Raw genomic sequence first — 27,537 nt, forward strand, 5'->3', positions numbered from 1 at the left:
TTTTTGCCCTCATCGTACCTGGTTGCACATCACAGTGAATGTTGGTTTGGGCGACAGAGAGACAAAGGGGATTCTTGACTGCAATGTTCACCTTTCACGGCATCTCTCCGAGCCAACAAAGTGTAGAAACAAGCAAAACAGGGCAGACACTCTCACCGGCCGGCAGACCGTCTGACTCTGGAGGACGTCGGGATGTCTCGGAGCAAACCACAAGGAGACAGAGTCCAAGTGTATGTACCTTGATGAGCAAAACCCCAGGCTGCGGCTAACGAAAGCGGCTGGCCTCCCCACAATCTGGGGCCCTCCACGCTTTACGCTTTGGGATTTGGGCATGGAAGTCTTATCTCTGTTGGCGCCACCCCTCGGGGCGCGCCTGTCTAGGGCCACGTCCCACGTCTTTCCCTGTCTGTTTTTTTTCTCTTTTTTGCCTGTCCGCTGGCTGGGCGAGGGTCTCTGCCGAGAGCATGATTTCACATTTTTGTCAGGTCGGTCGTTCTGTGGAGCGTCCTCCACCCCCAAAACATGGGGAACTGAACGAGATATGTCTGGCACCATGATGGTTTTGTGCTACACTAGGCGGTCGCCCTTCCGAGGAGCTCACAAGCAGATCCATCATGACCGAGCCAGCCCCCACATGCAAAAAGCCTCAACTCCTTCCTCGTATGGATAAAGCGCCAAACTTTAAACTCAACTTAATGCCAGGCGGGTTTGACGTGATTAGACTATGGGCCGGGGCCCTCGAGATCTGCCGTGCCTACAGCGGATGAGGGGGAGTAGACGCCAGAAACTGGCGAGAACAGTGGTCCTCATGACGCGATTGTCTCTGTATCTGACGGTCTTGCAAGACAAGGCAGCCCAGACAGGCACACACAAAAGCACAAGGTCATCCACCACCTTGTCGACGGCTACCGCCCAACACGTGTATGGTTCTCTCGAGAAGAGGAGGCTTTCTCGTCGTGACCGGAAAAGGAAGCCATCAAGTATCTGTCTCTCAAAAGTGCAACAACTGTCTTGGCCCGCGTCCTGTTGTGCTCCCCTCAACATACTGGCGGGGAGTGACGAGCAAGTCGGGATTGTGATGTGTCGACTTACGTTTTGGACAAATTTGGTCGCCCAACCCGACGAGTGAGCCCGAAAAAGAGATTTTCTTTGAGGTGGAAGCACAAGCAAAAAGAGACGAGAAGCTGAATATTGACAGCTAGCTGGGACTTGACAACGCCCAACTCCCGTTCGATAATGAATCTCATCTTACGGCAATGTGGAAGCTCAGCCACCGTCTTCACCGCCCCCAAGCCCTTTCTGATCGGCCTGATTCGTAGCGTCTCCTCCAAGCAGCTTGCACAAAATGTCTTTTGGCATGATGCTGGCTTCGCTCCAGGAGAGAAGCCTCGACGTATGCCGGCCTATGACCCTTTTTATGCAAGGTTAGAAAGCCTTCACGTAGCCATTCACTCTGTCTCGAGCTTCCAGTTTCAGGCAAAGTCAAAGAGGTTCCAAGCCATGCCCAGCCAGCCAGCGTGTCTTGCTTGCGGTGATCCATGGACGAAAGGGTCAAATAGAAGCGGCACAACCTCTTACACTAGGACTGGCGCCAAGATGGAGCATACCTAGGGAGAAACTATTTCGCAAACGCCCTTTTTGCCATTTTCCCACCAACGCAAGCCTTATCATGGGGTCGGCGTCTGTTACCTGCTCGGATTTCCACTTCACCCCACCATTTTCTCCATGCCCATCCAGAGTTTCCCCCGCGGCCCCCCGGATCTGTTTATCAGCCGACCATGCCATACATACAAGCCCCCTTTTCCGATCAACTGAGAGGCAGGTAGGGCATGATACAAAAAAAGAGGGAAAGCTATTGACATTCAAAGCGTGTGTGGAAGAATGTCCTGGCTGCGAGCTTGGCTGCACGCCATCCAGAGATTCAAGCGACGACTGACTGCCAGGTGTACCTGTACGGTCGGTACTTGTCCAAGGCGTAATATCGTGTAATTTTCCAAGCAGCAAAGTCTGAACCCACAACGTCAACCCACGCACCCCAGCGCTACACCTGCCGCGCCTTCCTGGCACACCGGCCAAATTTGCAAGAGCCCCCCCTCATGGAGGTTTGGGAGGGGCGGGCTGCAGGATAGGCGAGCAAGGTTACAAGGTACCTACATTAAGTTACTCCAGCGCCGCATTCACTGCTTTCGTATCGGATTGTACAAATACCATGGCATATGTACTGTTTAAGTCTTCTGTATCGCATTTCTCCAAGTCGACTCGACGTAGGAACACATGTCAAAGAAGCGTGATCCGGATGTGTTGAACTTCTGCTTAATATCTGGGGAGTACACGTACTATGTAGAAGAGGTCCACATCGCTTGGGCATTACTCAAAGCGGTTAGTAGCGAGCAGTGTTGGTGGTGAGAGTTGTCAGTTACGTATCTTACAATCTTTCGCGTATCTAAAACATTACCACGTACGGGTACCGATCATAACAGCTCAGATCCCCCTCCACTGGGCACCTGCACCTTCCAGGTTCCCCTTCTTCCCCCTGGCATCCCTCCAGCCCAGTCGCCAGTCACTCTGCCTGTTTATGCCCGCAAATCTGTGCCCGTCCTCCAGGTGTTTCTGCCTCGCTGAGTCGTCGCTACGTCCACCCGCCCACTCCACACCTTCACTGGCCTGTCCCACTGTCCACACATGCCCGCCTGTTGCCCCATGTCAGTCCGGCTGTCAGACCGCCCATCCCCCATTTAAACCAGTGCGGCTCCCCCAAATAATCTCCTCCCGCCGTTTTTCGTCACTACTTCCCCATACCACTCAACGTTCCCCAACAATCACCCACATCGCCTTCAACCCGCGCCTGCACAACAGACGGCACTTGACCTTATCAAGATAACACACAGCGACATACGAACCAACACCAACAAACACCAACTCCGATCTCCACACCAACCTTCCGATCTACGATCCCTTGACAAGAGCATCGTCAATTTTTTTACTACCGGATTTCGGAGTCGTCGGCGCCAGCAAACAACTACCTAGCGAAAAACGAGCGAGGAGGAAAAAGAGGGATTTCTGTCAAAAACCTCTGGCGACCTTTTCCCTCATCCTTCTCCTGAGCAGCTGCACACGCAAGCGAGCGCAACAGCTCAATTGGAAGACCACAAATACCACATCCCCAGGACGTTAATTGGGACAACTAGGTCCCAAGAGGAGGCGGATCACATGCAACGCGTACAGTCAGCAGTAGATTTTTCCAATCTGCTGAATCCATCGGAATCAACGGCCGAGAAGAGAGATCACAGCGGTTCTCCAAGACAACAACCCGCACAACCACAACAGCAACACCAACAGCCCGAAGCAGACATGGCCACAGTCGGTTTGTTGCGCCCCAACGGGCCCCTGCCTGGTGCCCAACCTACCGAGCCCGCCAACGAGCTCCCACGTCCCTATAAGTGCCCTCTGTGTGACAAGGCTTTCCACCGCCTCGAGCATCAGACAAGACACATTCGCACACACACAGGAGAGAAGCCGCACGCGTGCCAGTTCCCGGGGTGTAGCAAGAAGTTCTCGCGTTCGGACGAGCTGACTCGGCACTCGAGGATACACAGCAATCCCAACTCGCGGAGGGGAAACAAGGGCCAGCAGCAGCATCCCCTTGTTCACAGCCACGGGTTACAGCCCGACATGATGCCTCCCCCCGGCCCCAAGGCTATCCGCTCTGCGCCCCCTACTGCCATGTCCTCTCCCAACGTGTCTCCCCCTCACCACTCTTACAGCCCTTACAACTTTGCTCCCTCGGGTCTTAACCCTTACAGCCATTCCCGCAGCTCCGCCGGCAGCCAAAGTGGTCCTGATATCTCGCTCCTAGCGAGGGCCGCCGGACAAGTTGAGCGGGACGGCGCTGGCCATCATCACTTCCAGCCTCGATTCCAGTTCTACGGAAACACTCTGCATGCCGCCGCCGCTTCCAGGAATCAGCTCCCTGGGCTCCAGGCTTATCACATGTCGAGGTCGCACTCCAACGAGGATCACGATGACCACTACGGCCAGTCCTACAGGCATGCCAAGAGGTCGAGGCCCAACTCGCCCAACTCGACAGCACCTTCTTCCCCAACATTCTCACACGACTCGCTGTCGCCCACTCCCGATCACACACCACTCGCTACTCCTGCTCACTCGCCGCGTCTGCGCCCTCATCCTGGCCTTGAGCTGCCCCCTTTCAGGAATCTTTCCCTGGGCCAGCAGCACACGACGCCTGCGCTGGCTCCGCTTGAGCCCGCTCTTGATGGGCAGTTCTCGCTTACCCAGACTCCTCCTCCCGCTGCGCCCAGGAGCAATGGTATGTCCTTGACCGACATCATCAGCCGACCTGATGGTACTCAAAGGAAACTTCCCGTGCCGAAGGTTGCTGTCCAGGATTTGCTTGGGCCCGCCGATGGGTTTAACCCAAGTGTCAGGAGCTCTTCTTCTACCAGCCTCTCTGGAACGGAGATGATGGACAGGTTATAAAGCAACATCAGCGAACAACCTTGGCTTTTGGAACTTGTTCGATAACGACGAATGATAACAACTAGCGGGAACTAGCGGGACGATATAGACGGGATGCAAAGTTTGGCGTTTGACGGATCGATTCCTCTCATCACATTTTGGGTTACCACTGGCTCTTGGCTAGGAGCTGGCGGTGGAGTACGGCTTTGCATAGAGAGCCTTTTGATCATTTTTGCTTGATACACTCGTCTAATAATTGTCGACCAAAAAGGGATGGATCATTTGGTTGGGCTCTTGCTAGCGGGCGAATGGGCATTGGAAACCGGACAGTCGGCGCAGCGAAATCATTTTTTTAATTGGTTATGGACAACTTGGGAACATTATAGATTTGGGGAGGCATACATTTGCGTTTGGGATCAGAAACTATTTCCTTTCTACATCTTGTGTTTCATTATACTCATTGGCGTGTTTTTTTTTTCTTGCGACGGGATAGACTTGGCTTCATCACATCATCTCCCATCTACTCTCCTCTGGTCATGGCAGACAGGCAGGCAGGCAGGAATATCAAAACAAGAGAGATACCTCTCCTCTTCAATTCGTCATCAAGCGGTTCAAGACAGGCAGATTTGTGGACGTGAACATGAAAGTCGGAGTGTAATCCTTAATGCGTCTGGTAAATAACCAACAGGGTGATTAAAGCAAACAACTGTAATACACTAGCTTACTCGGGGTATTGCACCCGTGTTTCCTCGAACAACAACGGTCCTTTTTTCCACTTGCTCGCATAGATAATGATTGTTTGATCTTGTTTTGATAAACCCCTTCCCCTTCCCCTTTCGCCTTTGAAGCGGTGTATCATATCATACCTACTGATTCTTGGTTATCGACACAGTAATCTTTCCTTCTGTGTGTGCAACTCGAGTGTGTCTCTCCCAGACTGTGTCTTCATTCATCCCACCGTGTGACACAAAGTCCAGTCCGTGGCTACGAAAAAGTTCGGGGCGGGGCGGGCTCGGTTCCCCCCCTCTCCTCCTATCTCTCATATCAAGGGGGGTTGAATCAAGTCGATTATCCATCCCATCCTCATCCGAAACGCTACTTTTCTTATGTCTTTACCCTGTACTTTTTACCCCAACTTTTTGGTGCTGATTAACAACCACACCATGCTACACTATACTACATCATTTCCGCACAACTATTTCACACTAATTACTTAGCGATTAGAGGAAAAGTAGGACTTTTTACCAACCTTCTTTTATAAAAGGGAGGGGAATTGTTCAATGAGATAATACTAATTAGTCGCATATCAAATCGCTTACTAATACTACGCAAAACTCTTTATTTATATTTATGACAGGCTAAGGTGCATATGCATAGACGGCTAAACTTACAAAAGATAGGACGATGTTTTGCTTATAAGGCAGAACTCGGAATGCACACTATATAGCCAATGTCAACCTGTGACAATATTATAATTAGGGAGATAGCTTAGTTAAGAATGTCATGGAATGCACCCGGGTGCCTCTTCCAGAGCAAACTATATAAGACCACTTAAGCGACCGAACTACCAGCTTTGGTTACTTGTTGTCATGGGGCTGGCGCCTAGGGGTGTTTGCCTGGCTTGAACTCTATGAAAGCCAGGCCTGCCCTCTGACTGGGTGCACTCCTGGGGTATGCCGCACGAACCACATTTTCGACCTTGGCGTTTCTAGCACCTTCGATATACGCACCTCTCTTGTGTATTTAGCTGTAAGCTCCATGCCATACTGGCACAGACTTCCCTTTTCCTCTTTGTCGAATATTATCACTTTCACCAAGGCCTACCTGTGTGTATACCTCGTAGAACCCTTACACTTGTATCCTTTTGGAACATAGTCTAGTGGTGTAGTGGTCCGCCAGCGCCGTGACAAGTATATGATAGGGAAAATAATACAGAAAAGAGAGAAGAGAAAGAAAAGAAAGAAAATAATAATTATTACTACTCTTATATATTAACTACTACTTATTTAATTTGCTCACTATTTCTAAGCTTAGTATTAAGTTATTGAAATTATTATTACGTATTACCCTAATAGGTATTTTATTTATACTGTTTTGTTTAGTTTCTACTTTTGTATTTATTATATTACAGTTGAGAGTTTTAGAAAAAATATTATATTAGAGTGTTATAAAGTTTATAAAAGAAGTTGTACAATTGTATATGGAAGTAAAAAAAGCGGCTATAAGTATTCTAGTAAAAAAACAGAAGGTATTTGCATTTGCACTTGCATTTGTATCAGAGAAGGTATTAGAAAAGATATTTGTACTAGATAAATAATATGATTTGTTAAGTGATTTACTGTTTATTTAATTGAATAGTATTTTGGATTTTACATTTACATTGTAGTAGTAAATATTATTATATAATATAGTAGTGCAAATGCGTATAGGTTAGTTTAGTAGTAGAATACTATGGAGTCTGTCCTATAATATTTGCTGTCCTATTGAAAAATTTCCCCCTCTTTTATGAGAGGGAGTTGGCAAAAAGTCTCACTTTTCCCTTGACCGCCAAGTGGCATTCAATACATATTCATCTGACACCCAACAGCCCGGCATTGACTGGGGAACCATGTGAAGGCCATGAGACTAATGGCTGAAACCCCCTTCGCTATTGCGCTCAGGTGAGAGAGGTGAGAGTGTCGTACCTAAATTAACGTTCACTTGGCACTAACTACTGTGGCTGCCATGTTCTCTTGTGCAACTAAGTCTGATGTGTGGTGCAATAAACTCTGTGTACAGTACAGACAGGGAGGTAAGATAACGTTGGCGGCACATTTATCATCCATTTTTCTTTCTCTTGGTTTTCTTCCGATCCCTTTTAGGTTGTCGTCAACATCATCATGCAGGAATATTATGGTAGGCATCAGGTATTGGCATAGTGTTTCGGTAGCCGCTCGCTCACCTATCAAGTGAGTGCTTAGATGTGCGTGCGATTAGTAAATGAGTGATTGAGTAGTTGAGTGATCATCCGGAGGATGGTTCCGACTAGAGTAGATTTGATGCACCCCATACAATAATGTACATTCATGTACGCTACCTAAGTAGATACGAGTGGCCCGAGTAACTGACCCGGGTGACCCGACCGGCGTCTTCTAGGTAGGTTCAGCTGCGCGCGGGTTGTCAATCGTAATCGATAGTTCAAATCTTGGAGATCTTGGAAATTTCTTGGGATTTGTCTAGGTTGTCTAGGGTGGGAAGGTGTACCCGAGGACTGAAGTTCAGGTTTGCTAATGATGGGTGCAAAACTGCATATTGCGCAATCGATGGCTTCGTCGATGGAATCTACGCTAGGCCGGAAAACTCTGAGTACAGTAGAACTAGAGCTCGGCGGTTTGCCCCTCCGTTCGAAACTTTTTGACAGTTTCGGCTTGGCGAGTTTGAGTCCCGCGTAAAAAGTGATCTTGGCTTTTCGCTTACTCTTGCTGTTTAGGCGGGTTAGTTAGCGAGGACATTACGTTTCATCTTTGAACTGGTGGTCTAGGCTACCCCAATTTTTGGGATTTTTTTGAGGTACGTAATGTCACTACAGTGAACAGCAAAGAATTGGGGAGGACTACCTAACTTGTGTAAGTAGGATTGTTGTAAGGAAAAATCACACACCGAACGTAAGCACTGCGCACCGAAACCTCCGCGCCTCTTGAGGGCTGACGACGACGAGGCCGGAAACGACGCCAATAACCACGGCAGACTGAAACAGAAACGCAGAAAATGTGTACCTTGCTTCTAATCGGTTATCCCCGTGGGGATTTCGTAAGATGTGGCCCAGCGCTGAGGAGGGCGAGGCGCAGTTTCCGCGGCAGTAGGTAAACTTGTGGTTCCCCGTTTGTGGTTCGTAGTCCTTGGTTGCTCTTGGGCCCCCCTTGGCATGTCATGACAACTCTAACGTGGGAGGTGGTCACAATACCGAGTAGTAATACGGGGGTCCCGAACGGAGACACCAACCACCATCTGTCTCTGCCTTCAGCACTTGCCAGAGATGTCTGGGGGTGTCCTCATTTTGAAACAAGCACTCAGGCCGATTCCGGAGTGAATCTTCTTAAGCTCACTGGCCTTTCCCTCGCTTTGACGATATGTTCCTGAGCGGCTGTACAAAAAGAACCGGAGCAAACCGGAGGCCATTGTGTGTGTCACTCATAGGTTTGCGACAGGACTGTTACGAAGCAACAATGGATGGGTGATGTGTAATTGTGTATCACGTCAGCTTTCGTTGACATTCCGTCTCCCCTTGTGTGGCTGGGCTGGATTGTTCTCTTTTCTTAACCACTCATCCACTGAAACTGCCCTGGATTTCTGCCCCTTATTTGATCGTTTATCTGGTCTTGGCTCTTGAGATTGCGGGGTGAGAAGAGGGATGAAAGTCTGGGGCACAGCCCGGGGTAAAACGAGTGATAAACAATGAGATTGGGACTTGGCAACGCTGATGCGCAAAACTTAAATTGATCTCGGTGGAAGAACAAGTCCTTGGCTTCATTGGTTGGCTGCCGTTGAACAACTAGCTGTCTTGGTGATATCATATCGGAGAAAGGAGGTCATGCTGGTGATGATACCGCTTTGGGATGACTCGGATGAGAACATTCACAAGGAAAAGTGTAAAGGAGGGCATTCAATGTTCAAAATGTCCAGGGGTCTGAAGGCCAATCTGATGCCATGTTTGTGCATCATCCCCTCTCTGTATTAGACAAGCTCTCGGCGTGCGCCGTATCGCACAACAAAGTCGCATCAGCAGATCTCGAAAAGGGGACATACGATTCTCTCTCTCTCTCTCTCTCTCTCTGTGTGTGTGTGTGTGTGTGTGTGCTCACCGCAACTCGTCGGCTGGTTTTTTTGGACTGTAACTGAGGCAGCCTGAAAGTGTTGTTTGGGTAATGGTTGGGTAGCGAGTTCTGAATAGTAATCGGGAGAAACAGCGAATGTAACGAATGGAACCGACGAGTATCTTGCCAAGGAATGGAATGAAATGCGATGAGTGCAGTGGCAGTGACGCCGGTGATGCAATCGATCTCCCCAGGGCCCACAGAGCATCTGGGCCAGATGAGGTCGATCATGAAGTGACAAGAGAAGGTTTGAAAGATTCCTGTTTCATAGTTACAGAAGATCCATCCCGTATCGGGCGTCAACGGGTTTGACAAAGGTCAATCAGGGCAAAGTGTGAAACGTAACTCTGTGGAGAAGCATGCTTGGTTATCCGTTTGTTACGAGGAAGGGCCGACGTCGACTTACGAAACATCACAATATTTTCTTGCCCAATAGAGAAGCAATCAACACCTCGATGCTCAACCATGGTACCCCTTTAGATTCAGAACCAAGGGGCAATTTGTTGGCGGGGATGGAGGACATGCTTGTTCCCGACAGCGGCGCAGTAGGTGGAAATTAAAAAAGATGTTATTTCGGGACGCTGATTTCGGAACTGGTTTTGTCCCTTCCTGGGCCTTCCATCCGTCAGCCCATCGGTGATGAGATTGTTCCTCCCTGTTGTGACAGCGATGCCCCACTGCGGAGACATAGGAAGACACCAACCCCCACGCCCCACGGGGTATCTGAGTTTAGCGCAAATTCTAGACTGAGGAAGGTGTAACCCCACAATCAACCACAATCAGGAGCTCACCTAGTCGTGACTTCTCTTCCCTCTTCCTACACACGACGCCTCTTGCCTTTGGAGCCAAATGCCGTCAAAGCACCACCATGGAAGGAACAGTCTGCGCCGCAAAATGAATTGTCAGGTGTCGACAGACAAACAAGGAACATTGAGGCGACATTCAGCGGCGGCCTGGATTGGATTGGAGCGAACGGATGTTGGACCACGGATGTGCACCCGTCTTTCCACTACATCATCTCGAGCTTTGTTGGTTCAACTATCCTTTGACATTCTTCCGTTGCCCTTTTCTTGCTGAAGCGTCACGGTTGTGACCCCTTCACGTTGTCTCTGCGTTTGTTGGCTTCCATCCGAATTCCCCAGCAGTTCGGTCAATACCCTAACAATAAATACCACACCAACAAGGCGGAAAGATGTAGAGGTAGTCCCGGATCTGAATCTCTCTACAACAACGACGACAGTTCTCCCATGCTAACGCAGGATCCAACAGTTACCGGAGCGAGCACGGATCATGCATCGGCCACGCGTCGCGGGAACTCGCGCCCAAATAACTGAACTACCAAGATAACCACAACATTTCGTCGTCAGCAGGATAACGCAGTCATTTATGCTTGAGAGGCCCCGTCAGCAACCACCATCGCTGTGTCTCCTGCTTCCTAGGTCGCCGGACGTGTTATTTCTGCTTCCCCAGTGTAGTCTTGCGGCGCCCATGGACCCCCCCTATCGACTGGTCTCGTCGTTTCCATATAGAGAGGATGATCAGCCAACCTCATCCGCAGTCACCATCGTGCCATCATTTCATCTTGGTTAAAAGCCCCGGAAAGGGATCGCGATATGAAGAGGCTTGCATCTACTATGGGGAAACGCCACTTGCAGGAACTTCCACGCGCTACCAACGGCACTAAACGACCAACAGACACGTCAAACTATACGAGCAATCAAGCGATCCACGGGTGCCTGAGTTGGGGGCCTCGCTTACTCTTCGGCTATCTTTCCCTGATCCACTCTACGCAACAAACACCTTGCTCGCTTGGGGGAGTATCATCAATGCGCCTCCAGTGCCGAAACAGGCCTGTCCGGAATGTCCTGCACGCCACCCATGATCACTACTTTGCAATCGATTGATTCCCGAGTCGCAAACTGGGAGGATAGATGGGGATGTCATGTTCCACCTGGCCTCCACTGCGCAAATGTTCGAAGCTGGGCACCAGACAGTCTACTTGTCGGGCAGTGAGTGGCTTTGTGCCAGGTGGACAGGTCATCTCTCAACTAGGTCGCAATAATCGCTGTCAGAAGCAATCACACGTCAACTCTACAAGAAGCCTTCTTTGAGACGGGTGGGGAAAAAGAGAAACCACTGTCTCACAGCGTTATCGTGGCTTATCGCTGTCATCGGGTGCAGACGCAATCTCACATCCGATCCTCCAAAATCCTGTCTTCGATCCAGTCATTATCCGATCAACGAATAGGCTCTGGACGGGTGACGCCGCGTCCTGGCACAGACATTGCGGGATTGTTCCTATGATAACGTGCCTGGATTTAGACGTACACAGAGAGCGCCCAAAGGCTATCTGCTGTCCGCTACGTCCCTGACCGCCCGGGTGTATGACTAAATCTCACCAGTGTGAACGTCCAAACAAGGTACGAGGGGTCGACCTTTGATTAACTTGTTTACATCCCTTGCTTCCCCCCTACCGTTCCTCTTTCTGGTGCTTCCTTTCGCCCTGCTATCCTCCCTTTTCTTATCATCAGTGACGTCAAGGCACAGTCCTCTGTTTACCAAACTCCAAACACGATGGAATAGCTGTTGAGGCTCAATCTGTATCAGTGGTTCTTTATTGCCGTGATCTTATGCCGTCCATGGTCCGGGACGAGGCTATATCAACCATACGAAGCTGGGCATCTCGGCTTTCCATGCCAAGGTCGAAGAATCACCAACGATTGCTCACCATTCCATTCTATTATCACGAAACAACCAAATCGGTCAAGCTGCATCTAGAAACTGGGAGTCAAAATTCGGTTGATATGTCAACACACTTAGGAGGAGACGAGGCTGCAACGTGCACTGCTACCGCCAAGCCTTGAAGCCAGGGACACGAGAAACACCAATGCCAAAGCTCCTTCTGTAACATGTTTCCTCCACTCCCTTCCCCGCCATCGGTTACATAGGCGAGGTGTAGCTCGCGCCCATTTAGGATTATCCGCGCACACCGAGGGCCACTCGGTGAGCGGCTCTTTATTCGGCGGGTCAACCCGCTCCTCCTCGCCTCCTTGTCCTTGTCCGTTCGTTCTCTGCAACCCACATGGTTGTATCGCCGACTTTGCCTCGGATGACCCTATACCAACCCTTGCTTTGAAGGAAGCATGTGGAGAAGTCTAGAACCATGGTTCTCGCAAAGGAGAGAAACTTCCGTAGCATGGAACTTCGGCCCGGGTGGCAGTCGGCCCTGTTCATGTACTAGACCCCTCTCGCTAGTACCTACTTGGCATCTCTTACCACTACGTATCGCATGCTCGGACGTAACGGCTTTGATCTGCCGTCTAGGCGCAAGCGCGCCTGTCACTTTGCAACGTCGGGGAGATGTTTCTGCCCTGGTTTGAATCCTCCATATTATGGAAATGCCGCCAGAGACACCTTGTCGTGGTATTTCACTGCATCGACGTTACAAATCTGTACCGGACCATGCAGTTACCCCATGTATGGCACGATCTCCGGCTTGGAACATGCCAGGTAGGCACACCAGTCTTGAGGTGCTGGGTGATACGTACTTTGGGCTTCTACCCAGTACTTGAAGGTAGCAAAGGGTTTGAGACATTGTGATCAAACGATGTCTACCTTCTCCCCCGCTATTACATATCAAAATGACTGGCTCTTCCTGAAGTTGGGAGTGTCTACTATACCAGGAAAGTTAACCAGTTGGCAGGTTCATTCCTCAGTCGAGTTGCATTCAAGGCCCTCGCCCTGTCGAAATCGCTTGCGACATCAGACATATCCGTTTGCTCTACAAACCTATCCTCACGGAGAATTCATCCATCCTACCCTACAACCAACTTCAGCTGTATGGAGAAGAGGCAGCTTTCCCCGCCGATGTGATGCAGCTCGCCTTATATGGAATGAGAATCCTTAGTTACACCGGCATTTCTACGGCATGGACGCCGAGGTGCCTCATTGAGCTAACCTCGTCTACGATCACTGAACTTGTTGCGCAACGGCCATACCGGGGGTTAAGTTTTAGAAATGGAGAAACTTGTAGATGTCAACAGCAGGTAAACTTTCGAATAAGGTCCTGATCGATGTACCAGTACTTTGCCCATTACATGAGTATGAATTGGCTGTTCACGTTGATACCTACAAATCTCGCTATGGGGCTTTTATCAATACCGGTATCGTCATTGTCATGTTCTTGCTCTCTTTCCTTTCTTTTATTTCTTATTTTATTTTATTTTATATTTTTTGTCTTGACTCTTGGCTTTCCCAGTCGATGTCGTTGATGATGAGTGTCCTTCTCCACCTGTCACACGGACATATGCCACACTCCTGGTGTCATACGAGAAAGACCTACATGTATGCAGATCGCTAGGTGCCTTGGAGCCTCAGGTGACAAGGACCCGTACGTACTGGATACGTACCGTTTCCCTTTGGCATAAGAAGGCCTTGAAGCCCAGCCTTCCCCTAGAGGTTGAGAGGATCAACAAGGCCTTCGAGACCAAAGTATTTTATGAGCTGAATTGAACTACTGTTCCAAGCCCAAAACTCTGCCCTTGTCACACCATCAATGCCATTTGCATATAATCCAATTGTCTGCCTGGCTCAAATACATACGACCATACCCACTGGAAAACTCGGGATCCCGTCCGCTCTCCCATAGATAAGCCAGTGAGGGCCAGACTAGTAGTTGGGTCGGTGACGACCAGCGAATCCCTGGTGTTGTATGTTTTTTTCTTCGTTATTTTTTTTGTCTTGTATCTTATTCTTCCATCTTGTCTTATTCCTCCGGTTCTTCGGTGCAGCGTTGCTGGAGGACTGTGGTTAGAACACGACTTCGCCAGAGATCTGAAAAGCAGCACGGGAATGATAATAGGATCAGAACAACGAGCAATTAGTTAGAAAAAGCATCAGAACACACACAAAGATACATCATCACCTAGACCCAACCTGAAAAGGCTACATCCAGACCACCACGAGTACGTAATATCCAATCTCTCTCTCCATCGGGTCATTGCTACTACTCAAGCAGCCCCTACTTCCCATCTTTGTCTACAAAATCTTCATATCAGCCATTTCAACATCAACAAGGCATCAAGTGTATGCAGATGGATGACATACGTGTACCGCACCAGATAGAACCCGCCTTGTTTCTCTGACCACACGAAGAATCGGCACATTTGTCTGTTCCATTTTCATCAGAGATTGTCGTGAAGAAAGCTGCATGCACAACAAAGGGAGATAGGTGTGCTTACGAGTGGAGCAATACTGGTGTTGTTTATTACCGGAAAACACCTTGTCGTTCTCGCAGCCGTCGGCGTTGCAGTAGATTGAGTTTGGCATTGTGACTTGTGTTGGTGGAGGGCGCTGGAGCTGAGTGGGTTGGCGCTGAATTTGCTTGTTGAAGATTTGGATGGGATGGGAAATGGTTGTTGGGCTGGAGGAGATTGATAGAGTTTGAAGGGCTGTTGCTGATGAAGACGGAGAAAGCTGAGACTCATGGAGTGAGATCCGACATTTATAGACACATCGACACTTTAAGTCCGTCATTGAGATCACTGTGGTCGTGGACGTAGGCAGTGAGAGAGCCTGTTGTCATTTTGAACCACAAGGCTGCGACGATCACGGAAATGCGGCAAACATATGACTGTTCAGCAACAAGGCTTCAGCCATCCTGCATATTCATGACAGTTGAGAGGTCAGAGAGCTGACAACAATTGGTTGGCAAGGCGGGGTCAAAGGTGCACTTTAAAGTTGTGTGACCTTGGCTTCGATCAGGTCAACAATATTTTGACGTGTTGCGGTCGCAGTCTTGCGACCTTTTCTGACATATGTTAGATGTGGATAGACACTCCGTGAAGAAAGAAGAACTGGATACTTGACAAGCCGGTAAGCTATCATAGGATGATGCTGTCACTGTTACTGCGTCTTGAACGCCGATGCCAACCGACACTAAACGAATGTGAGTTGTTCCGTCGACGTCTGTTGGTTTTGATACACGCTGGTGGGTGCAGAAGATGACCTCTACGACGGCGCAAAAATTGAGCAAAGAGTCCGCCAGCCACATAGACTGCCGCGACGCTGATGACAATTGGCCACTGAAAGGAATTTGGGCTGGACCAGATGATGGTAAGTGCCCAAGCCAACATGTCGAACATGTTCTGGAACGACGCTTCCACCGAGGAAAAGATGCCTCTGCGATCGTCTTGGACTTCCTATACCCAAGGAAAGACTTGTTAGTAGCAACGCAGAGCTCGAGTAGACTGGACTGAAGGGAAGTGACAAAGGCCGGGCTAGGCTTACATCTTGCACAATGTTTTGTACCGAGAGGTCAAACCCCCAAAGACCAACGCGGCTGAACGCCACGGCAACGACAAGCCCAACGGCAGACATAAGGCTAGTGGCCTCATAGCCCTTCCCGTAGTAGTAAAAGAACCAGGAGACGCCGCCGGCTAGCCAGGTAATCTGCCATGTAATGGACCACAAGCCCGTGCGGAGGACTCCGATGCGCTTCATCAGACGGGGCGCGATCCAGGTGGCGCTGAGCTCGAAGATTGTCGAAATGCCGCGGATGATGCCCACTTGCCACAGGGTGAGGTTGGAGGCAAGCAGGTAGGTCAGCATCTGGCCGGAGAAGGAGAGCACCGTGAGGTATAGTAGGGAGAGGGAAAGAGAGGGGATGAAAGCTGGATGGCCAAAGTAGAGACGCAAAGAGGGAATCATGAGCAGCTTGCGCCATGATATGTCCCCGAGCCACTTGCCAAGCTGAAAACGTGTGCTGCTGCCAGCCTCGCCATCGACCATCGAGAGCGGCTCCAACGACTGATCAGTCGGTGCCTCCTCCGGAGCAGGACGACCAAGCCCCGGCACCCTCCGAAACACCGTCTCAATGCAAAGATACTCCACCAACACCGACGCCAGATTCATCCCCAGCGTCGTATACACAGCCGACTTCACCGACACCGCCGCAATCAACGCAACCGTCAACGGTCCCAGCAACTTGCAAAACAAATCAATCCTCCGCATTCTCGCATTCATCTTCCTCCTCGCCTCGTCGTTTCCCTGCGTGATAACCACCACCCAATCCCTCTCCACCGCAATCAAATTCACCCCCGCAGCCAGCTTTTCCACGCAAGCCAGCAACACACTGGCTCCGAACAACCCATCAACAAGCTTCGACGCCCTCCATCCTACCCGCAACTCCAGTACCGCCCAAAAGAGACCACATGAAGCAGCGACAGCTAGCCGCTGTCCAACGATGGAGGCGCGGACAACAGTCAAGCGATGAGCGGTGTCAATCCAGTGACCGACGGGAACGGCAAAGATGATGGCGGCAAGGTTGCGAGAGAGCGCGTAGAGGGAGACGGGTAGGAGGTTGTCGGGGAAGATGGTGGCGAGGAAGTAGACGACGCCGGCTTCGAAGAGGCGAGAGTTCCAGGTGGAGAGGAAGTGCGAAGTGTAGAGGCGGAGGGTTAGGGAGCGGCTGATTCCTATTGGGATGGGAGGTGAAGAATTTGAGGGGGCACCGTTGGCTGCTGGATCATCGTGAGCACCGCGATCACGGCTGGTCGTGTTGTTGTGATCGGCGTTCGGATGCGGCGGTGGTGCTGTGGAAGACTCTATGTTCACGATGGCATCTGGAACATCATCTTGAACTGGGAGAACCCGGGCCAGTTCGATATCGTCATCGCCGGCAATTTTGCGCGCCGGTTCGGTCGGCTGATTCCATCCGGCCATCCCGTCGTCACCGGCGCTCTTCCGTCCGCAATCGGCTTTGTCGCGTTCTCTGCACCACCAGTCACAGCGAGTTATATCGTGAAATAATCGTTTGCTGGGGAAACCCAGATAAAAAAAACGTAGGCCCGCGCAAGGAGCCTCTGGATAGCGCAAAATATGTACAAGAAAGAAGATGTTTGGTTGTGGTGTGCAAGAAGGAAAAAGGAAGGAGCCAAGCAATTTGCTTGTATCTGTCGTCGTCCTGGCCCGTGCACACGCGTCCCCTGCTCATCAGTTAGTGCAGCTCCTGAACACAGTGTTGCTCCAAAGTCGAAGAGCTACAGAACGGCATGGCAATCAGTCAAGATAAACTGTGAGCCTTTAAAAGGTCTCTGGATAACATATGAGAGCTTCCTCCATGTGGTAACAATCTTTGTTTTGGATACGCCTGCTCAGTTTGGAAAGCCCTGACTTCCTAACGGAAGTCTTGCGCTAACAGCTTTTCCGGGGAGCACTGTATTTTCAGGGTCCTCCGACTTCTCCCGCTTTCACACCACACCCAACCTCCAACAAACACTCACAACAGAAATCATACACGACACTTCCACCGTGTACAAGCAATCAATCAGCAATTGGAAACAATAAGCATACATCATGAGTGGATGATACATATATATCTACGAACCAGACTGTAAGTCATCTTTCGCGGCCTCTCCTCCCGCAGACCAGAACTATCGAAACCACCGGTGCCGATGACCAAGATAGCGATCCAACATCTCCTCCGCAGCCTCAGACGGACTGGACATTCAAAAGCGCAGCATGAACCAACTTCGCAATACCCAACACCTTCTCCTCCTCAAACTTCCTTGCAACAATCTGCACTCCCACCGGCGCACCATGGTAAATCTCTGGATCATCTGTTCGTCAAACACTTTGTCAGCCTCATCAAACATCTTCAACGACTCCATAGAGTATTAGGTACTCACAAGTCTCCCAATTTGCCCTATCAACCTTATTCACCGGCTCATAAGCCTCATCAACCGCATCAACCCCCCTATCCGCCTTCGTAACCGGGATCACCGCCGCGCTATAATTCAGCAAGTTGACCACCTCCGTATAACCAAGGTGGTAATACCTCCCCGGAATCACGGCAGCGTGGGGCGCGACGGGCATGATGATGGCGTCGACTTCTTGGCCGTCATCATCTCCGGCTCCTGACATGGAGTTCCAGTAATCGGAGTAGGCTTGCTCGTAGGCGAGACCTTGGACGGTCAAGTCTTGGTATTCGAGTAGCGGGATGGGGTCTTTGAGGTTGAAGTATGCTTGGAGGTCGGCGATGAGGGGCTCGCCGGATAGGAGGAGGTTGTCGTGGACGTCGCGGGCGCCGTCGGCTAGGAGGAAGGAGTACTGGTGTGTGTCAGCACAAAGAGACGGGAGAAGAAAAGTGGATGGAACTTACGTGGATCTTCTGAGCAATTGCATGAGGCGGAGGATTCCAGTCCACAAGCTTATGACCAGCCTTCTTCACTGCCTGAGCAACAATCGCCATTCCCCTACGAATAGGCGGATGAGGCTCAACACCGCCGTCTCTCCACAGGATACCCAGCTTCAGTGGCCTATCAGCCTTCGCCTTACCACTCGCGTCCGCACGAGACAATACATCATTAAGAACCTCCTGCCGGTAAGGAATCGGCACAACAGCCGGATCCTGCAACCACGGCCGCGTGGACAACACAGACTTCAAAGCCAGCTCGCACCCCTCAAGCGAAGTGCTCATAAACCCAAGTGTAGAACGGTACGTATTCTGCCCCGGATTCGTATTCGCCGCATCCCGGTACGACACTCGTTCCGGAGTCGGTTTCAGGGAGAAGATACCGCAAAACGCAGCTGGGATCCTCACCGATCCGCCAATGTCGGTACCCACGCCGAGTGTGCTTCCACGCAAGGCCATAAGCGCCGCCTCGCCTCCCGATGAGCCGCCGCAGGAGAGGTTGTGGTTATGCGGGTTGAGAGTGCGGCCGATGATGTTGTTATAGGTATCGCCGATGAGGAGAGTTTGCGGAACGCTAGTTTTGCAGAAAAGCACGGCGCCGCAGGCTAGTAGTTCTTTGGTGATTTGACTTTCGACCTGGTGCGTCTTGGTAGGGTCGGTGACGCCCATGTTACCGCCTATCCAGCCGACGTAGCCCATGGTAGTGTCGACGCCTTTGACGTGGAATTGATCCTTCAGGCTGATGGGTAAGCCATGAAGCGGGCCGACGGGCTTGCCGTTTACTCGGAGATACTCATCGAGTTCTTCCGCTCGCTTGATGGCAGCGTCGAAGAAGATCTCGAGGAGGCAGTTATTCTTTTGTGTTTTGTCAGCTGGTTATTTGTTGACTAACATGTAAGAACAGGAGGTATACAAACAATCTGGTGAGCAACAGCAGCCGTTTTGCAGAACGCCTTCGTGACCTCCACCGCCGAGCGCTTGCCAGCCCTGATGTCGTCGACAAGCGGGACACTGTCCGTTTTGACGATCTCGATCACCTCAGGCTCCAGAAAGCGTTCGATAAAAGGACCTGTAAGATCACGCTGCTTGGCCGCAAGCTCGAGGTCGGCAGGACTTAGTCGCCATTCTGCCGGAATCTTTGCGAGAGTGTCCTCCCGCTTCTTCGCCGCGCGGGCCTCCCAAGGGATGGGGTATTCAGTGGTCATGGTGAGGAAATGAGTGAGAAGCCTGCCTCTAAGAATGAGTCTAAGATGAGGGAAAGCGACAACACAGCTCCGATTCTCAGGCTATCCATGCCTTTTATACGCAGATCATGTCTGCAATATTACGACTGCCGATTGCGGGGAGGGATGCTATGGAGCTTGAGACTGGTGCTATTACTGATAACACTTGGTAGTCTACTCCGCATCTGGTTCGAGACAGCCAATCATTGAAGTAACCAAGTTATCTCCGGGTGCCGATAGCCGGGCTGTATCAAAGTGGCCCGGAGGCTTAGGAGGCCTAGGAATCGGGGCTTCGTTGTCGCTTTCCCTCATCTTACACTCATTCTTGGAGGCAGGCTTCTGGTTGTAGAGGAACATGAAAGGGATTATCGAAGTTGCCTTCGATGACAAATACCGGTTGGAGTTAGAAATGGAAGATGCATTCTTGGATGGAAGCAACGTCCTATCCGTTATCTATACGAGTATGTCCATCCTGTCAATCTCCTCGCTCCACGACCATTTTCAACGATCTCTCATATTTCTTTTCCATCTGCCATCGTTTACCGGATGTTTACTGTACGTCCAGAAGTTCACGGAGACGGAAGCGGCTCCACCTCATCACTAGACGATATGCTCTGGCTAAGGGCATTCTCCAAAGCCGATAGCCGCCTATCGAAGTTCTCCACGGTTGATGCCCAACTCTGGCAGTCAAAAATGCGCCGGGTCATCAGGGCCATGAAGATGCTTTCCAAGCCACAGTGAGGAGGGGATCTCTCAAAGGCCTCCATAAAGAAAGGCGCTGCGGACTCAGAGCTGGCTATGTGTAGCTTTTTCAAGTTAACGCACTTCCCAAGAAAGATCATATCCCCAGCGCCGACTTTCGCCCTCGTAAACTGGAGTCATTGGATCGAGGCTGCAGTAGGGATAAATGACTCCAAAGGGCGACCCCCAACGTCGACAATGTCGAGCTCCATGTTAAGCCAAACATAGCGCCGCTCACCGCCATCCCGTACATCCTCCATCTCGGAGAAGACCTGACGGTAAACTCCCACTGACGAGTTTCACGACAGACTTGTACGATAGCTGGAACCAATGTAAGGGAAGCCACGTTTCTCTCCATCACGTGATGATCATCTGCTTGGTAGTCGGTTCTTGTAGTTGCTCTTTACAAGAAATCAACGTTAAAGAACCGACGTTCCTCAGTCAGCTCCCAAACCCGAGCACGGAACTCAAAAGGCAGGTACATGAACAGAGGCAAGCTGGTAGCAGCCATCTTGCCTACTGTTGTTCAGTTAGGTGGCGGTTTGCTCCTGGTACTGATTAAGGGCGATATTATCAGCGCTTGTGACATCAGACAAAATCCAAAGGGATTGACTGCTGGGGGGAAATCAAAATCGAACTGATCGGCTCGTGACACTTACCTGCTGTAGCTGACTGGACAGGGAAAAGAAAGAACCAGGCAAAAGAGCTAGAAAGAAAAGGATTGCCGCCGACGTGATGGAGAAAGTGTCTTGTATCGTTGTGTTGATCGGGTAAGAACAGAGGTGCGGAAGCCCGTCGCGCGGAACTACCTAGAGGTATGTAATCTTCTCAAATGGGCGAGTGCTGTCTTCGATCCGTGGAGGGGTTGTTCCTGAGACGGTCGATAAACTGAAGGAGACGACGAGCTCAGAAATGTGAGAAATCGCGCTTGTCGCGAGAGGTGATTGTCGACGCGAGGAAGGTGCCGAGTTGACGTGAGGAAAGTGTCGCCGCTGACGTCCACGCCAGGGTAGGGATGTCGTTGTGCTTTGCGCCTTCTGTTACGCTCCGAGAGCCTGCGAAGCAACATAGGTTAGGCGCCGCGCTGCTCGAAGGAGAGATGCCCTGCGGTTTGTGATGCAGGAACGAAAATCGTAAAAGTGTGGAAGAAGAGGTGGTTAAATACTGTAGGTGGTCGTGCGCCGGGATAAGGTCCAAACGCGGTCAAACGTAGGGCGAGCTGGGGCAGAAAGTTGGGAAGGCGGGACTGAATGATAGAGAGGTCGGGAAGTGAAGTGAAGGAGGAAGGAGCGTGCCAGTGAAGGCAAGACACAACCTCACTGTCATCTGAAGCAGCTGCCGTCAAGACGGAGAACTTGAGCAGAACGGTTGGTGTATAAACATACGGGAGATATCTGGTGCGATTCACCTTGAAACGAACTTGCGATAATATAATACCAACATAGAGGTGTATCAAGCAGGTATAAGAAGAACAGGGTGTATTGGTCTGGAGATATCTCTAGGAGTTTGAATGCTGGTGTCCAAATCTGCCTGCCAGAAATGTTATCCTCCTTAGTGTCCCTTTCATGATCTCTTTTCACGGCCACTGCAAACACAGCTTCTTTCCAGGGAAAGAAATGGACACAGTCTTAAATACTTACAGACAATCCTTTATACCTGAGCACCATTCTGTAACTGCACAGTTATGGTACTCATGGCTTTTGTTTGAGCAGGAAGCCCTCATATGTGTAATAGAAAACGGATCGGCGGTCGTATCCCGTTAGACGGATATTTTTTTGGATGACAAGACATGTGATATCTGTTAAAAAGATGGAAGAACTTCCGCAGGTTGCCGTGTATGGTATCATCTTCAAATTGACAAATGGCTGAAGGTCCTCGATGTCTCCCGGGACAGGTTCGCTTTTGGTAATCTCCATTCGCTGGATAGATGCGTGGATGGCGGCGTGCCTAAAGTGGTCGAGTGGAGTGCTCCCTGCGACAACGATATCGAGCTCCCAGTTAATCCAAATATACTTTTGGTCGAAGGAGAAACGGTGAAACGGTTTCTCGGTGAATCCCTTCTTGTAAATTCGCGAACCACGATAAGACGCTCGTTTCCCAGACCATAGCACGTACCTCCCACGGGAGTCGAGGAAATGGATGAAAGGTTCGTTCGGGAGGCCTGTTATCGCAGTGTTCACCGAAGGTGGAAGTGGCCACGGGATCTGGGGAAGATGACATTGCCAGCGATGGGAAATTTTCGAACATGCTAGACAGCGCAAACGAGGTACAATCAGATCTGGGTATAGAACAACGGTGGAAAATGGGAATTACCTGTGTGCCTGATGCTGGTCCTTCACCAGATTTATGGACGACCTGGGCTTCGCATCATGTGGCGCCTAGGTTAAGGCGACACCCTGCCAAGTCCGAAATCGGGGACTCCGTCGCCAGGCTGACTGGAAAGACTGGAGAGGCGTTGAAGGCTGGAAAATGCGACAACGAAAAAGTGCTTGATTGGAGTTGTCCAACAGAAGAGGAGAAACGGAAACCAGTGCGGCCTAAATACCTAGAAAGGAGTGCCAGTGAATGGGCAAGGCCAGTGAATGGCGGCCCAGGGCATGGACTTCCAACAAGAAATAACTCGCATAGCTGTGTCGTGGAAGAAAAGTTTGGCTCTGGCGCTGATTCAACGGTCGACCAAAACATGGTGGTATCAATTGGGAGAATTGGTTGCTTCGTGGGAATAGACCTCGCAAGACCGACAGTTAGTGATATGCGCGAATGATTACGGCAGTACGCTGCATCCTTGGTAACCCCGAATTATGCACAGGGTGTGCCTGGCATCGCACCTGCATTCTACTGTTGCTGATCCGGGCCACGCTTTTTATTTCTCGTGCCTGCTAGCCAACCAACTCTCATAGTCCCTCTGAGAGGAGAGTTAGTTGGCTGGCGAAGCGAACCCACGCAACCGACGAGCACCACGAACAGACGTGGCTTCGCATCTTCTAAGGACCGCGGAAACCATCTCCACCTCACAGTGCGTCCATATGGCGAACGGTCTCGTCCCAGATCTCATCCAGCTCGATGCTGTTGAAAGTTCCCCATCGATCTGTATTGTGTATGATGATATTCCTTTGACAGCAAGGAAGAGGGTTCTTGCGAAAGACACGAAGGAATCTACCCGAAGTGACAGGGCCATGTAGATAAAGCTTCTTTAGCTTTATGAAGGCCTGGAGATGCTGGATAAAGCCGGGATAAAGCCGTGTTCTGTCTATGTCGAGTCGCTGGACGGAGTTCTGGATGCTTTCATGTCTTAGGTAGTACAGGTCGGTCGTATTTACCGCGAGAGTATCGAGCTCCCAGTTGACCCAAAAATATTTTAGCTGGAGATCGGGGGTGCGGAGAGGAATGTTGGTGAATGCCTGTTTGTACAGTCCCAGGTTGTCACACGGACATTGCCCACACTCCTGGGTTTGAAGTTCAATAGAGCCTCAATGCTTGACATCAACCCAACCACGCCATACAATGCCAGCCTTACCTCAACCAGACTATTCGGCCAACAGGCACGGCTGTCACACGGACATTTGCCGGTGACATTCATCAGTCAAACTGCCGACCAGAATTACCGACAGAATGCCACACGGACATCCGCCGGCGACTTTCATCAATTAAACCACCGACCGGAATTACCGACGGGCAACTGGACGAAGGTTGGCATTCAGAAGATCTACTTGTAGGCAGATGAACTAGATAGACTCGCGCCGATGCCTGGCACACAGGGCTCGGTACGTACCAACCTTCTTTGGTATAAGAAGGCCTTAAGGCTCGACCTTCTCATTGAGGTTGAAAGGATCAACAAGGCCTTCGGGACCAAAGTAGTTTATCAGCTGAATTGAACTACTGTTCCAAGCCCAGAATACTGCCCTTGTCACACAGGTACTGGGACTCCTGGCAAACTTGGAGGATGGCTGGCACCCTAGTCCTCGAAAGCAGATGTTTGCGGAGCTTTCCCTGGATTCGCCGAGAGACGACACGGAGGTCAACCTCGCGAGGCTGGATCGTGAACTCCCAGATCATATGGCAGGCGAAGGAAAGGATGAAACGTCTCCGTAGTAGACATGTTGGCGGTGCCGGTGGGGAGGATTTTGTCACTCTGTTCTCTCAGTCCTGAGAGTCGCCACTGGTAGCTGAAAATGAGAACGCTATTAGCACTGGACAAAACTCGGATTACGGATTTTTGTTGTTGTTGTTATTTTTAACGTCTACTTCCGCCTCCCGTGGGGCATGAGACGTGCCGCACCGGTGAGTCTAGCATACAAAATTGAGAGCAATGCCCTAACTGTCCACCAAAACCATTAATCTGAGGGCAAACCGAGGCCTATTGCCAGTGTAAATCATGTGTTGCCCATAGCGTAAACGCGGCCCAACACTCCCAGTCTAATCGCCCAATGGGCGAGCCGCCAGTGCATGGCGAGACCTGTATAACAAAGGAAAAGACATAAGAAAGGACAAAATCACTCCTCTCCGCTCTCCCTCTCGCTCTCCTCCTCCCGCAAGGCCTCCTCCCGTCTCCTTGCACGGTGAACCAGCCTGTTCAAGTCCACCGTAACCCTCTCAATATCGTGGTCATGGCCAACCTCCACCCCTCTACTCCGTAAAAACCCCGTAAGGTTGTCAGCAGCGCCACTGCCGTCAGTGTGCTGTTGCCAGAGTGTCTGGCGCCATGCCTTTCTCGTACAAGTCCATGAAAAGAAGTGCGAGGTCTGGATTCTAGCGATGAAGCGCTGCCAGTATATTCCAATAGCAAGGGAGAGATTCTCCCGCGTAGCCGCTTCGCCCGTGACGGGGGAAACTGCATATGCCTTCCTGCAGAAAAAGGGATGGAGGGGATTCTTCCAGCTTCCACAGAAACATGTCAGCAGGGCGTCCTCGTGCTCGAAGCGCTCGTGGTAGTCCTTGAAATCCCCGTGGCCAGACCTGGCCGCGAGGAGGTGGTGTAAAGAGCGTCTGTCCAGCTCTTTTAGTTCGTCGTTAGGCTGGATAGAGACCCCCAACCGGTAGTCTGCATAAGACTCTGGCTTGTTCGCGGCCCACCATGCCTTGAAATCCATATGCGCCTCCCTCTTAGCAAGCCGCCTTGAGTGCGCAAGGGTAGCCAAGCCTTCATTGACTACTTTGTGTCGAAGGTGGTACGGGCAGTAGAGCCCAATGTCATATGCATGTTTAGTGTTTGACCCCAGGCATAGAGTGCAAGTTTTGAATCCCCAACGTCTCAGGAGAGTAGTAGAAAGCCGACGCTGTGCACCTCTTTATATACTTATTCTTCGAAAACTCCTTGATTGGCTATTCTTGCTAGTCCCGTCATGCTCTCAGATATGTATGATCTAAATATTCAGCCTGGGAAAAAATGTGTCGGCATCGTCAACTGTCTCCTTCGGATGAATATTGGTTGGATAGGCCCCCCTTCTCTGCCTCCTTTCTCTGCCTCCCTTCTCTGCCTCCCTTCTCTGCCTCCCATTCACTAGCTTTTCCACTTCAAATGTCCACTTCACATGTCCACTTCACCAGGCATGTGGCCTCCTGTCACACGGACATATGCCACACTGTCAAACGAGCATATGCCACACTGTCAAAACGAGCATATGCCACACTGTCAAACGAGCATATGCCACACTGTCAAACGAGCATATGCCACACTGTTAAACAGGCATACACCACACTCCTGGTGTCATACGAGAAAGACCTACATGTATGCAGATTGCTAGATGCCTTGGAGCCTTAGGTGACAAGGACCCGTACATACTAGATAGGTACCGTTTCCCCTTGGCATAAGAAGGCCTTAAAAGCCCAACCTTCCTCTAGAGGTTGAAAGGACCAACAAGGCCTTCGAGACCAAAGTAGTTTATCAGCGGAATTGAACTACTGTTCCAAGCCCAGAACACTGCCCTTGTCACACCTCCATTCACCCTTCACCTCCCCGTTTCTCCCACTTGCTATTTGCTATATAATTCATTGCTTGCCTACCTTGCGCCATCTCTTGCACCATCTTTTCACCACTTTGCTGGCGCGGGACACTCGACCCTATCCTTTGAAATTTGCGCCATCAGCTGTCGCGCATTCAACCACGACCTCGAAAGTAACGACACTTGCGTCTGTCTTTACTCTGGCCCCTCGAGTCAGGCTGGTGACAAGTACAACCTCCGCGAACTCTCTACATTGAGAGGGTTACGGTGGACTTGGACAGGCTAGTTCACCGTGCAAGGAGACGGGAGGAGGCCTTGCGGGAGGAGGAGAGCGAGAGGGAGAGCGGAGAGGAGTGATTTTGTCCTTTCTTATGTCTTTTCCTTTGTTATACAGGTCTCGCCATGCACTGGCGGCTCGCCCATTGGGCGATTAGACTGGGAGTGTTGGGCCGCGTTTACGCTATGGGCAACACATGATATATACTGGCAATAGGCCTCGGTTTGCCCTCGGATTAATGGTTTTGGTGGACAGTTAGGGCATTGCTCTTAATCTTGTATGCTAGACTCACCGGTGCGGCACGTCTCATGCCCTACGGGAGGCGGAAGTAGACGTTAAAAATAACAACAACAACAACAACAACACCTTCGACACAAAAGACTGACTTGTCTGAAGATTGCCTCCCATATCGCGTGTACACCACGGCAAGCACGGGACAACACAAATTTGACCGTACTTGCTAAGGAGAGATCTTTCAGGTCTATCTCGCTCTAGATATCCAAGGTGAAGAGTTGGCCAGAGGACGGCACATATCTGCTGTCGTAAAAGCTTGGGATTATTTGAACAGACCACACCTCGTGCAGAATTTCACGAGCTCTGTCCACCACACTGTCTTCGTTGCCGTCCAGGTTCTCAATGTCATCTGGACCAGCCCTCACTGTGAACCCTTTGATGAGAGTAGTTGGACAGCCTGGGAAGACCTTACTACGCCAGTCATAATAAGGATTACGTTTGTGGATCACAGTAACCCGCTTGAGGCTTGCGCAATGTTTGAGACACCGGAACTCCACGATACCGAGAGCGCTATACGCAAGATGCGGGTATTGCATGG

General features: G+C 50.6%; 5 protein-coding genes across 5 annotated transcripts; 1 reads left to right on the plus strand and 4 right to left on the minus strand.

Moving 5' to 3' along the window:
* The first annotated feature begins 2,780 nt into the window (after nucleotides 1–2,780).
* On the plus strand, nucleotides 2,781–5,226 carry SMAC4_09459 (uncharacterized protein). Its single transcript, XM_003344369.2, has 2 exons — nucleotides 2,781–3,873; nucleotides 3,967–5,226. Exons 1-2 carry the CDS (start codon nucleotides 3,211–3,213, stop codon nucleotides 4,495–4,497), a joined length of 1,194 nt encoding a protein of 397 aa, XP_003344417.1. The 5' UTR covers nucleotides 2,781–3,210; the 3' UTR covers nucleotides 4,498–5,226.
* Nucleotides 5,227–14,122: 8,896 nt separating this feature from the next.
* On the minus strand, nucleotides 14,123–14,840 carry SMAC4_13450 (uncharacterized protein). The gene is made up of 3 exons (XM_024655258.2): nucleotides 14,570–14,840; nucleotides 14,436–14,498; nucleotides 14,123–14,366 (listed from the first exon to the last, which is right to left on the minus strand). Exons 1-3 carry the CDS (start codon nucleotides 14,813–14,815, stop codon nucleotides 14,274–14,276), a joined length of 402 nt encoding a protein of 133 aa, XP_024511163.2. The 5' UTR covers nucleotides 14,816–14,840; the 3' UTR covers nucleotides 14,123–14,273.
* Nucleotides 14,841–15,211: 371 nt separating this feature from the next.
* SMAC4_12100 (uncharacterized protein) lies at nucleotides 15,212–17,051 on the minus strand (the record flags this gene model as incomplete). The annotated part of the gene is made up of 2 exons (XM_003348579.2): nucleotides 15,212–15,529; nucleotides 15,618–17,051. 2 exons carry the CDS (start codon nucleotides 17,049–17,051, stop codon nucleotides 15,212–15,214), a joined length of 1,752 nt encoding a protein of 583 aa, XP_003348627.2.
* A 661-nt stretch (nucleotides 17,052–17,712) lies between these two features.
* Nucleotides 17,713–19,802, minus strand: SMAC4_12793 (uncharacterized protein). Its single transcript, XM_024655259.2, has 4 exons — nucleotides 19,440–19,802; nucleotides 18,490–19,377; nucleotides 18,017–18,437; nucleotides 17,713–17,947 (listed from the first exon to the last, which is right to left on the minus strand). The coding sequence occupies exons 1-4, from the start codon at nucleotides 19,725–19,727 to the stop codon at nucleotides 17,820–17,822; spliced, it is 1,725 nt and encodes a 574-aa protein (XP_024511164.2). The 5' UTR covers nucleotides 19,728–19,802; the 3' UTR covers nucleotides 17,713–17,819.
* Nucleotides 19,803–24,979: 5,177 nt separating this feature from the next.
* Nucleotides 24,980–25,576, minus strand: SMAC4_13451 (uncharacterized protein; the record flags this gene model as incomplete). The annotated part of the gene is made up of 1 exon (XM_066091421.1): nucleotides 24,980–25,576. One exon carries the CDS (start codon nucleotides 25,574–25,576, stop codon nucleotides 24,980–24,982), a length of 597 nt encoding a protein of 198 aa, XP_065946388.1.
* Between the last annotated feature and the right edge of the window lie 1,961 nt (nucleotides 25,577–27,537).

The sequence above is a fragment of the Sordaria macrospora genome, chromosome 3, assembly GCF_033870435.1.
Source record: "Sordaria macrospora chromosome 3, complete sequence".
Classification (NCBI taxonomy): Eukaryota; Fungi; Ascomycota; class Sordariomycetes; order Sordariales; family Sordariaceae; genus Sordaria; species Sordaria macrospora.

Bases quoted from the DNA above. Each gene is read 5' to 3' on its own strand.
- SMAC4_09459 (XM_003344369.2), top strand. From the start codon at position 3,211: ATGCAACGCGTACAGTCAGCAGTAGATTTTTCCAATCTGCTGAATCCA. The intron at 3,874-3,966 runs GTTGAGCGGGAC...TCCAGGAATCAG, and splicing joins TAGCGAGGGCCGCCGGACAA to CTCCCTGGGCTCCAGGCTTA.
- SMAC4_13450 (XM_024655258.2), bottom strand. From the start codon at position 14,815: ATGAGTCTCAGCTTTCTCCGTCTTCATCAGCAACAGCCCTTCAAACTC. The intron at 14,499-14,569 runs GTAAGCACACCT...AAAATGGAACAG, and splicing joins ACACCAGTATTGCTCCACTC to ACAAATGTGCCGATTCTTCG. The intron at 14,367-14,435 runs GTATGTCATCCA...AAGATTTTGTAG, and splicing joins TTCTATCTGGTGCGGTACAC to ACAAAGATGGGAAGTAGGGG.
- SMAC4_12793 (XM_024655259.2), bottom strand. From the start codon at position 19,727: ATGACCACTGAATACCCCATCCCTTGGGAGGCCCGCGCGGCGAAGAAG. The intron at 18,438-18,489 runs GTAAGTTCCATC...GACACACACCAG, and splicing joins CAATTGCTCAGAAGATCCAC to TACTCCTTCCTCCTAGCCGA. The intron at 17,948-18,016 runs GTGAGTACCTAA...TTTGACGAACAG, and splicing joins TAGGGCAAATTGGGAGACTT to ATGATCCAGAGATTTACCAT.